Source organism: Melospiza georgiana, chromosome 1 (genome assembly GCF_028018845.1).
Source record: "Melospiza georgiana isolate bMelGeo1 chromosome 1, bMelGeo1.pri, whole genome shotgun sequence".
Taxonomy (NCBI): Eukaryota; Metazoa; Chordata; class Aves; order Passeriformes; family Passerellidae; genus Melospiza; species Melospiza georgiana.
The window spans coordinates 72382021-72393793 of NC_080430.1; the positions used below are offsets into that span (position 1 = coordinate 72382021).

Genomic DNA, 11773 nt, shown 5'->3' on the forward strand with positions numbered 1-11773 from the left:
ACAAAAACAAATAAAGGAAACCCAAACCAAAAGTGAGGTTCTGATTTCAATTGTACCTTTTTATCTCAATAGGTGCAAACTGGTCTTATTTGTGTACTAAACCATAGTACAATCAAATCAACTCAACCATCTATCTCCAAGACTTGATCAGGTTTATGAACTTTACAAGGATTTTGGTCATACGTAGACGTGTACAAACATTTAACAGCAAAAGTGTAGCTACACATGCTTTGAATTAACTCATCTGTGTAAATTTATCATGTAAATTTATCTGTACTATAAAGTGACGTAAAATGCAGAGATAACTGTCTTCCTTATCCACACTATGGTATGTACTTCCTAGGATGAGCAATTTCAACTGTATGAATCAGACAAAAAGCAGACAGACAATTTGCGGTGGGTGGTGGTGGTTTTTCTGTTTAAATGACAAAACCAAAAAGCTTTCCTAGGAAGTCTGTTAGCAGAAGAACAAAGTCTGGATTACTCATCAAAGCACAGTGAACAAATGTTTCTCAGAGTTTTGTCTTGTTATATAAAGGCTGGTCTGCTTGGGAGAGGCCAAATTGGAGGGGCAAATCCAGCTACTGTAATCCTCTATTTCACTGGAAGAAACTCACATGTTGTCTACTCAAACCAGCAGCCTGTTGCATATTGGTTTTGAACAGGGTACCCAAGTACTCAAGAATTTGGCAATACCCTCCTACGAAGTTTAACTGCAGGCAGGCTGACTTTTAATGTTGCATTCCTAAGGGTAATATAAACCAAAGATTTTGCAAGCAGAATTTTTTTAATGTGGTGCATGTGGATTTATGAATGCTGCTTTGCTAAGACTAAGTTCCTGATTTTATATTGAGACTTCTGATGTTTCAGTCTCTCATCTTGTATCTCTTTAACTCATTAAAATTACATTTTCTACCATTTTACTCAGTTAAAACATCTTCTCAAAATTACTCTGCTGTGAACTTAGTGAGGCCTGTGTTCAATCAGTAGTTCTACAAACAAATCCTTCTCAAGAGGATAGTTGAAGCAGCGTATTTTTATTTAGAAATGTGAATACAGACAGCATGCCAGTTTTCTCTGTTGGAGTCAGCCCTTGCCAGTCATTTGTTCTGACAAGAGCACAGGAAAAAAAAAACATGGAGTATTAAGGAAAAACACAACTGTCTTATTGTGGAACATAAATTATGGGAGGGGAATATTGGCCAGTAGGGTTGCTGGGTTTTTTGAAATGTTCTAGTGTGAAGCTGATTTTGAGATTCTTATTGCTGAGATTTTGTTTTGTACACCCTGTCTGTAGAAAACCAAACTTGTCTCATTGTAATTGAGTTACAATTCAGTTACTGAATGCTGATACCAACACAATAAATACAGACAGACATCAGTATCCTCATAAAGCTGATTTGTACTATTATGTGAGGTTTTATCTTTCTTCTGAATTGCTGCCCTAAAAGCCTTCAGTCATGTATCTTGCCTTGACTGAGTTTGTGCAAATAAAGATAAGAATGTAATTAAAATAGAGTTTTTGAGCCTTGCTTTGGCAAACCCCATCTACAGCAGCACCAGCTTCTTTTGCTAAAATGCTGAAACAAAGCCCAGAAACTCAGAACAAACACAATATCAAAGTGTTCCAAACTTTTGCATGGGTTTTGTGCTAGTATTTTTAGTTTGCAAGGCATTGGGTTTTCGAAGCACTGGGTGCAGGGAGTATTGCATTCACAACTGCAGACTGCAATACACACTCTCCTCCCCAAACCTACCACAGCCTTTGCAACCAGGTATTGCAGACCAAGATCTTGTGCCATTTCATAAAACCATGACTCTCCCTGTTCCCTGTGGGGGTGAGCAGCTCAGCTTACACTTCCAGGGAAAGCTGCTGGTTCATGCAATCATCTCTTCCATTGAGTAAGTTGGTATTCAGTATTTTCACCTACTCTGAACGACTTCAGACAGCCAGTTGCACCTCTTGTGCCAGTGGTTTTCCGTTGGCTCTACTCTTCACACAGTTATTTTGGCACTCTGAAATACTAAATTGCATGCAAAAAAAAATGCCATTTTGAACAAAAGTTTAGGTTAAAGACTTTTATTTGTTGCTTAAAGACAAGATTAAAATACAGTTTGCAATTATATAAATTATTGTGCCCCATTCAGAGCTTAGGTTGTACAGGTAAATGTTACAGTACCAAAGATACAAGCAAATAACCTCCAAAAGTAAACACAGAACATAACAGTATGTAACTGGCTACCAGGAATAAGGCTGTGGTACAGTAACAGAGGTTTCTGCATAAAGAGGTAGTGGAAGTCAGCTCAGTAAATGCAGAATCATTGTACATAAAGAGAAACATCAGGTATTTCTTGCAGATCCTCCTCTGGGAAACTGAAGTATCTTTTGGGAATGACAGAGGTACTGGCCGGAATCTAATGTCATATTGGCAGCTTCTCAACTTTCAAAAAGGCACCTAAAATCTCTAATCCCTGAAACATTTTAACATTTAATTGAAATTTTAAAAATTCTCTTTAACTATGTCGCCTAAAGTCTTACTCATTTTTTCATTCTCATTCAAAAGCTGTGTTGCAATTTTTCTGGCTACTAGCTTCAAGGGGTTACTTTTGTTTAAATAGCTTAATCCATTCTCTATTAATAGACCTCTCTAAACAAATGTTATCTGACCTTCTATTTCATGACAGAACTGGTTATACCCAGCTGTTTGAGACATGCCTTTTGGTGCCCAGAACAATTTTATTACAGTAGTTTTGTAAAGCAAGGTTTTAGTGAAGGGATAGCTCTGCAAGAACAACCTAGTATTTATGCATAAGGAGTGACTGGATTATTAAGGAGTGACTGTGCATCGCAGTGGGGAGCTGTAGACACACAAAAACCCATGTGAGGATGCAAAAGGCCAATACTGTGCTTTGAGAAATATGCATTTCTTCCAAGAAAATTTATTTCTACTCCAAGATTTTCCTTGTTCAATTAAAGATGATGTGAATCTCAAGAAAGAAAAATAAATTACTCCTCATTTTCTCTGGGGCTGTTTAAATGGAAGGGCAGAATCTCAGTCAAATTACTAGGAACTCACAACAGGAGGATTAACTTGTTCAGGAACAAAACTTTCATTAACAACAGCAGGAACTGCTGCAAATGCTAAGTTTTCTTTTATGGGGAAGCATATCTGCCCAAGAAAAGTATGCTCTGTGTTGGGTTGTGGCGAATAAAGAAAAGGAAAGGATGGTCAGCGTTGAAATCCTCTTCTATGACCATGCAGAGCATAGCAATGCCAGCAGTGGCAGCTGCAGCTTCCGTGCCTTCCTCATTCACTTCCACAAAAGCCTTGTGGACAACTGCAGAGAGGAAGAGGTCACGTGCCCCTGACATTCCCGACAGGTCAGCCTTGCCACTGTCAAATACATCCAGCAGGCCCATAGCAGCTAAATCTGATTTAAGGTCATAGCTTTCCTCCAGCTTAAACTTTGGCAAACGCACGTGAACGTCAGCGGAATACAGATGCTCTGGACGCGTCCATTCCTGGAGCTTCTCTAAGGTAAGCTGCTTTTCCATCTAGAATTAAAAGGACAGAGAGCATTACTTATCACCAGTGTAGTATTTCATTTTCAGTAACATTTATGAGGCTTTATTTATAGAACATTATACGAGGGTAAAGCAGCTATGCAAAAATGAACATATGCATATCTTTGATAGCCAAATAGAGATTAAACAAATACTATTTAAATTAGGTGGAGTCAGTGCAGTTTTTACTTTACAAAGTAAGGCAGATATTTGCTTCTTGCTGCAGTGTACAGAAGGGAAAATCATGCGCTGATAGCAAGCAAATCTTCTTACTGTTTCATCTAACTAAATGGAATTACCTAATTAAAAACACATAACAAAAATCATAATCAGAAAGCTCAAAGAAGCTGGTCATTTAATGGAAAACAGTCTCACTACTTTATGGTTAAGAAAAGGAAGACTTTCAAAGCTACTGAAAGACAGTCATTAAAAACAAACGAACGAGGCAAGGTAATTCTCACAGTTAACTCTGTTTTCAGTCTCCATCATAGTTCATTCAGTTCAGCAGAGGACACATGAACACAAGCTACAAAATTAGAACACAACCTCTCTTCCTGATGCAGTACATCCATTTATTCTTTATTGCTGTACTAGTAGAGAGTTGTCTAAAAATACACCAGATAGATCTGGTGCCCTGAGAACATGGTTCACCAAGGCTTTCATTTTGAATGGCCAAACTTAAAAATAATGAACAACTGCATTGGCTTAGATGGGTCACCTTCTGCAGCCCAGTGGAGTCCTCTTCAGTATCATCAGGTAACAGGATGATCATACTAAGTTCTCTTCCATCATAAGGCAGCTCTAAAACACGGATCTTCTCTTCAGGGATGTATCCAAAATTAAATTTATTTTTCTGATACATCATTTTTACTGTCCTTCTTTCATTCTGAATGGATAAAAGGCACCAAAAGTAACAGTTAAGGAAATACTCATTTAAAGAACCAACAGAAGACAAGTAAGTTAAAACTGCACTTATGTAAACACTTATCCTCCTTTATAGAACTTTCTTCAAACTTGTGACTGCCTGTTTAATAATGATTTCTTCTGAAGAAATAATGAGTTTGTATTATATTGGTTCTCCTCTGGCTTCTACAGCACAGTCCTCCCAGAAAACGAAACAGTTTCTTCAGACTGTTGTATGAAAATGTAAAGCCAACAAAGATCAACTCTGTTTAGCATAAAGCAGATGCCTGCATACAGTAACTTGTAAAGCTGTTAACATAAGCAGAATATAGAACAAGAAGATGGGGCTTAATCAAAATGTCCTGTCATTTTAAGACTGCTTACCTATCATCACAGACAGTTCATAGCTGCTGATCTGCTGCAGACAGAAACCCTGCTAGGTCCTAAACCACTGGTGAGAATTGTCTCTAACACTTTTCTGGTAAGTAAGACAACAAATAGCTTGCTGAATATGGAAAATTACTAAAACCCATAAAAAATAATTTAAATATTAATAAATTACTTTGTATTTTTAAAGTATTTCATTTGCAAGCAATGCTTCACATGACCACCTATATTATTAGACCTTTTCATTAGATATGTCCTACCAACACGTATCTGTATTACCTTATTTAATCGAAATGGTGCATCAGTGGTGTCAGCTTCTTGAAATTTCTCTGCCCAGTTTGCTTTGAAATAAATAGCATTCACCAGTACCAGCTTGGTCATGCTGTCAACTGAGCCTTCAGCCAGCAGATCAGGGATTTTGCCTTCAGAGGCAGCAGAAAATAGGGTCACAACAGAAGCATGGAATAAGTTGATGGCATATAAAATATACATTGAGAAACTGATGCCATAGAAATACTACAAATATAAAACCAATCCTGTAAAAATGTGTATTTCAGTACCTGTCTCACTACTTCACCATACTTTTTCTTAACACACACTACTATAGCTTTTGATATACAGTGATTTGATGAAAATGTAATATTGTTAGTCTAAACTGTCACATGCAACTTATCTACTCCTCATACAAGAGATACAGAATGCCCACATTAAGGAATACTGAATTTAGAAATACATATACAATATATATATGTGGATCAAGACAGACTAAGACAAATTCTCCAGTTCATGTGTACATCTCCATGTTTAGCCATCTCTCCTGCATTCATGGCCTGAACACAAAAACAGAATGGAAAACTCTCAGGACTTATGGAACTGTTAAATGTCTTGCTTATGTAATTCCTGGTTCTGTCCATGCATCAAATGAGAGTCCCAGGGCAGAATTAAACTGTTTGAAAGTCAGCACAGAATAAAGCTCATTCCTTCTCCCAGTACATCAAACCCTGCCAGTTATTAACAAAAAATGAATTTACCTTCCGTTTTCTCCTCAACCCACTGATTAATTTCTTTCCTGGCTTTATCACAAGCCTGAAGAAAATCAACTGTTGCCAAGTCAGCTCCATATAATTTCCGTGTATTAGTCAGGAAATCCTAGATTTTGGAATGATAAGAATAGCTTTCACTGCATGCAGATAAGAAAACATCTAATTACTAGGTAGATAAGGTGTGCTCAGATTGTCACCAACTCTGAGGTGGGGTTCTAACAGTGTGTTGCTTGGGGGAATTCTGAAGTTAACAGGTTTTTTTCCCCACTCTTAGAACAAGCCTCATAGTACACCAGCCATGTCTAGAGCTGATGTGGTGCTTACTACAGATGTTGCAATATTTACCTATCATTGTCCTGAAACAGGCTCAAGCACAGCTGGGATAAAACAAAACTTTCCAAAACAGCTGAAGAAGGACAAAAATATCACACAAAGTTGTAATTCACTAGCAAAGAGCCATGTTGTTAAACCATTTTGGAGATCTCCTCCCAAATAAATAAGTGTTTTCAAAAAGATGGAAGTTATGCGGTACTACTCCGATGAAAATCCTAAAAAGCTGATTGCAACAGTAACAGAACTGGCTGCAACCTAAAAAGGTGGTTGCAACAGAGTGGGATGTCATGACAGTTACTGTAAACTAAGAAAATAGACCAGTGATTCTTCTCTTGAGGACAAGAACAGCAGAAGTGAACAGGAACAGAAAAGGGTTTGCTGTGTTACACCTTCAGGTGAGAGGCACACAGCTATGGAAATGCACACAGCAAGTATTAAGCACTTTTGTCAACTTCCCAGAAAAATTTAGAAATAGGCTTGGAAATAGTTCTACTTCATAAATACTCAAGTAGCTGCACTTTCCCCCCAGATCCCAGCATGTGCCATCCTGATGTGCACCACGTACCTGCAGAAAGCTATAGGACTTCTCTCCAAAGAGCCGACTGGCCAGCCGTAAGAGATAGGGAGCATTGCTTCTGTTTATCTCCGCTGTCAGAGCCTGGAATCCTGAATGAACATTTTCAACTTTGTCAAGGTGAAGCGTCTGAAATAAAAAGTAGTGAACTAGCTGCTGTTAATACTGTCTTAAAAGAACATACTGTGAATCTGTAGGATAGGCCTGATGCAGCAGGGTAGGATCCAGTAGGTAGGCTGAAGAAAGAGAAAATAAAAGCTGGAAGCTGTGAAGAGACTTCTGTAAATCTCAAAGAATGAGTCAAACTGTCCCTCAGTGCTATGCTGAAAATGTCAGCCACTTGTATTGTGATCCTGGTTTATACACAGTCAGAGCTCAAGCTCTTGATCACAACCCCAAGTCCTGTCTGCATTTCTGTGGGCCTCTCCTCTGCGGGCTCAAGAACTTGTTCCCAGGTGAGGAATCAAAAAGAGAGATGATGCCATGGAGACTCTTGCTTTCTCGATTCCCCCTTTGGCTCAAGGAGATGTGGGGTTGTATATTTTCATAATATACACAAGTGAGGTATTAAGAAAACTTAGAGCAATTATCTTTTATAATTTTTTTGAAAATGTAACTTCATAAATACATATACATCTCATATATACCTTTATATACATGGCATATATATATATATATATGCATACCTCCTCTTCCAGAGGCAAGCTGACTGGCCAGGGCTTGAAGATATGAGAGCAGAAGCTGCCAGACCTCATGGACAGGGATGGCTACACCAAAGCAGGGAAATTAATATTCAAATTTAACCCATGTGTTTGTTTCCCAGGAGTGATTGTGATTGTGCTGTGAAGGAGTGATTGGAATCAAAGGAAAGCCTTCTCTCTCTCACTGGGTTTTTGGTCAGGCTTTGCCAACCACCTCAGTACAAGCTGTGCTGTACAGGTGCATGGCTGAGCAAGAACAACAGAGGCAACCTTACAAAAGAATTATGATCCCGGAAATAAATTTTTTTGTCCCTGCAAACAGCCCTTGACAATCGCTAATCGCTCCCTCTTTAATTAGCACTGGGTTCATAAGTGAAGTATTATGGTACAGAAACATGCCCTGTTGAGGATGACTGGGCTGAAAGACATTTATATTCCCCCCAAGTTCCTTTTGCATGATTTGTGCTGTCAGTAGGTTTATCCTAGGTGGGGCTGTCAGTCTGATTACATGAAATATGTTCAAAGTCTGTTTGAACAAGTAGTGGGGAAGTAATTCTATTGAGTAAGCCCAGCAACTCAACAGTATAAAACAGGGCCTCCTAAAGTCCAGAATACAAAGGTGAAATTATTCATAGGCAAATGCATGAGGATGACTGCAATGAGGAGACTCCCACACCTTTCTGCAGGCGTAACCAGGGTGCAAAAATAACAGTGACTGAGTCCCTTCCATGACAGAGGTTTCAGGAGAAACTGGCATATGCCTATGTGCACCATTTTTGCAATTTTTAAGGTTTTTTAAACTATCCTACCTACCCTAAAGCTATGGTAAGGATAACCAGGGAGACTTAGCTCCTTTGAGATATCTGAGTGCCTGTTAGTGAGAGATTGATGCTTAGCATCACCAAGTATCATCATAGCTTTAGATATAAAATTATAGAATGCTACTGTGTTTTTTACAAAAACACACAGAATTATTGAAATTGAACATACCATTGGTGATCTTGTGTTGTAAAGTAATAGTCTGTCAAAATGTCTCATGAAAACTCATAGATCCCTGCTGCTGGAAATTATGATAAATTTAAAAGGAGACTGACTAATGTAATTAGTCTCTTCTGTCAATAATTAACTACTGAAATTAAATTAACAACAAGGGCAGTAGAAAATAGAGACAGAGGGCTCTAGAGCAGGGTAGGCAGAGGGTAACTAGCTGCATAGTCTGAGGAAAACTGAGTGTGCATGACAGAAATCTTGTCCTGAACAAACAAAAACACCCTCATTTCATCTTCTCTCCTCTAAAACACAATCCTTTTTAATGTAAATAAAATAAAAAATTAATGACCATTTTATTTTACTAACCTTCAACACCTGGGCTTCTGTATTACCTTTGGCCCCCAAAAGGACCATGGCCAGAGCAGCAGAGATACTGACAGGAGAAAAGAAGACATTTCCGGTTGGGTTGGCCTCACTAAATCTTCTGAGCAGGTCGAGTGCAAATCTGCTGTTGGCAATGGACAGGTTCTCCATGGTTATAGCTGAAAAATAAAACAGCTGATAAGGACCCTGGGAAACATTCTTCAAACATCTTGCCTAACCTTGTGTGACTCACAGAGTAAAGACTGAATTGAACTGGATGCAGCTGCTTACAGAAACAGCAAGAATATCGTCGTCAGTGTACCTTATTCTTAAATAAAAAATCAGTCACATTGAAAAAGCAGGGGATTTTTCCCATGTTAGTTGTGTGTTCCGACCTTCCTTTACATACTAACTTTATAGACATTACTTCTAAAAAATTCCTTTCATGCAGATCTGAAATTGAAAGTATATGTGCTTTCATATAAATTGAAAGTAGGGTTGCAAAAAACCCTCAGCCTCACAGACCCAGCACAGGCCAGGGCTCTCCCTCCTGCAGCATTCCCTTTGCTCCTCTATAACGCACAGAGGACATTCAAAGTATCTGCTCAGGAACGTGCAGACACCTCTCAGTGACCCGCCTGCCTTCATGCCACAAATCCATGTCCCTGAGCGGTGCCAACCCTGCCAAAGGCTTCCGTGCACGCTTTCAGCAATGGAGAGCAGAGCACCGCCGTCCCCTGCGCTGCCGGGATCACGGAGCTGCCTGCCCGCCGCCTCCAGCACCACCGGGGCTGGGCGGCCCCAGGGGCTCGGGCAGGGAGCCTGGGTCCCGGGCTGCAGGTGACCTGAGGGGACCCGAGCGATGCACACAACAGGCGCAGCGGCAGGGCCGGCTCTGAGCAGCGATGGGAGATGCTCGGGAGCAGGCTGAAAGGCGCAAGGGCCGCGTCAGGCACCAAACCCCAGCCAAGGGCCAGCGGCGGCACCGCTGGATGCTGCTCCAGCTTCCTGCCCGCCCAGCTCAGAGCCCGGCTGCTCTGTGCTCGCTCGCAGCCCGAGCCCCGGTTTGTTTCTTCCTCTCCTCCGGACGCAACTGCGTGGAGGAGTTTACACTAAAATTTGGATGTTTCCCGCACAGACTTTCTACAGCAACTGCAAATCATCACTATCGGCTTCCTCCATGCCAGACAGATAAACACTGTCTGGCAGGCAGCTTTGCGACGTACTTACCGAGCTGTAGGATAAAGACAGACCACCGACACCCCTAAAAACACCCAGCCCCGAGTCCCCAGGCGTACTTTCACTTTCGCTTACCCACCCCTCACTGCGCACACCTTCCCCTGACCCAGCTGTCCGACAGTGCCCACCGCGCTGCCCCGCGCAGACCCCGCCGGCCGAGGCGGACAGGAAACATTTCCCCTTCTCGTCCCGTTCCCGTCCCTTTCCCGTGGCAGGGCGGAGGCAGCCCCGCGGAGCCCCAGCGCAGCCCAGGGCCGCCTGGCCGCCTACCTGCCGGGCCGCGATGGGACGGGACGGGCCGGGATGGATCGGAAGGAGCCGAGCGGCGCAGTGACAGCGCAGCGGTGACAGCGCAGCGGTGACACCGCGGGGACCCCGCCGGGGCGGGGAGAGGGCGGGGCGGGCCGGCAGGTGTCACCCCGCGGCCGCTCCCGCCCGGGTGTCCCCGATCCTCCGGCGGAGAGAAGAGGCAGCTTCGGGAGAGGGATTGACCGACAGCCCCCACCCTGCGCCAGCGGTAAGAGATCCAGGTGTTTTAGAGCCATGGGGAAAGCGCACCCCTGCTGCCCAGGAGGCTCCTCTCTGCCTTACCATCCCCTGTCTCTCTTTACACTCATCTTTTATAAAGTTACTTCACTTTTTTCTTTTTTCTTTTCAATTTCAAAGAAAGTAACTGCATTGGGGAGATTTCTGTGGTTTATCACGATCTTTGTTCTCCATCAGTAGTTGGGACATCCCCAACTATACTGCCCATATTGGCTTCAGGTGCACAGCCCTTCAACTGCAGTGTATGGCATGTGTCCCAGTGACAAAAGTGTTGGGTCTCATCCCTCTCCCCTGCACATAATGCTTTTGTTTGCTTCACCTGAGACAGCTGGGTTGCTGTGCATTGAATAAAGGATAGGCCCATCTAGCACCTTTTGGATAATGACCACCAAGCCTTGACGTCAACCTATGCAAAAAAACAAGAAGCAGCAATGCAGTGCTGGCCAGAAAAAAAATTGTTATCTAGGGAACCCCTTGGTATCCTTTGAAATACCTTGAAATCCTTTCAAGGCCAACCACTAATTCATGGCAAGCCAAGTAAGCACCTTGTGTTTCATTATCCAGAAAAAATCTTCTGTTTTAGAAAAGAATTCCAAACAAGCTACATAGAAGTGAGTATTACAAGAAATAATTTTCAGAAAAATGGTTTTAAAATGCACTGTTAATACCAGCAAAAAGAAACAGACATCTGCAGCACTTAGAGTTCTTGCAGTATTTCAAAAAAAAGAACGTGCAAAAAACATCCATGTGTCACAAATGCTGTTTCAGCTTTGTCTTTGGTATTCCACAGTTAGAGTACATTCTTGTTAAAGGACTAGAACCAGGTGAACGGTAAAAAAAATCTCCTGTGGTGATGGTTCTTACGATAAACACCTTCTAAGGACATCTGCTGCAAAATTGTTCTTTACTAAGTGCTGGTCCAGTTGTTGGCCAAAACCACACATCTACACAAGAAACACAGCTAGAACCTGGAACAGGCTGCCAAAAACTCCTTTCAGCTTCAGGCAATGCACCAAGGCACTAAATTGATGAGTCTAGAAGATAAAAGGCAAGGGCAGCTACAAATGTGCTCCAGCCTTGTCACAAGCAAACGTAACTTCACTCCCATGGGCTCTCACTGCCTGACTCT

At 41.7% G+C, this 11773-nt stretch overlaps 1 protein-coding gene across 2 annotated transcripts; it reads right to left on the bottom strand.

The window, feature by feature from the left end:
* Positions 1–2095: 2095 nt before the first annotated feature.
* On the bottom strand, positions 2096–10391 carry LOC131084150 (leukocyte elastase inhibitor-like). 2 transcript variants are annotated; one of them, XM_058025336.1, is made up of 7 exons: positions 10369–10391; positions 8863–9038; positions 6797–6934; positions 5887–6004; positions 5135–5277; positions 4284–4451; positions 2096–3556 (listed from the first exon to the last, which is right to left on the bottom strand). In XM_058025336.1, exons 2-7 carry the CDS (start codon positions 9028–9030, stop codon positions 3155–3157), a joined length of 1137 nt encoding a protein of 378 aa, XP_057881319.1. In that variant the 5' UTR covers positions 9031–9038; positions 10369–10391; the 3' UTR covers positions 2096–3154. The 2 variants fall into 2 exon arrangements, with proteins under 2 accessions (XP_057881319.1, XP_057881311.1); XM_058025328.1 differs by lacking the exon at positions 10369–10391 and adding an exon at positions 10090–10151.
* Positions 10392–11773: the final 1382 nt, after the last annotated feature.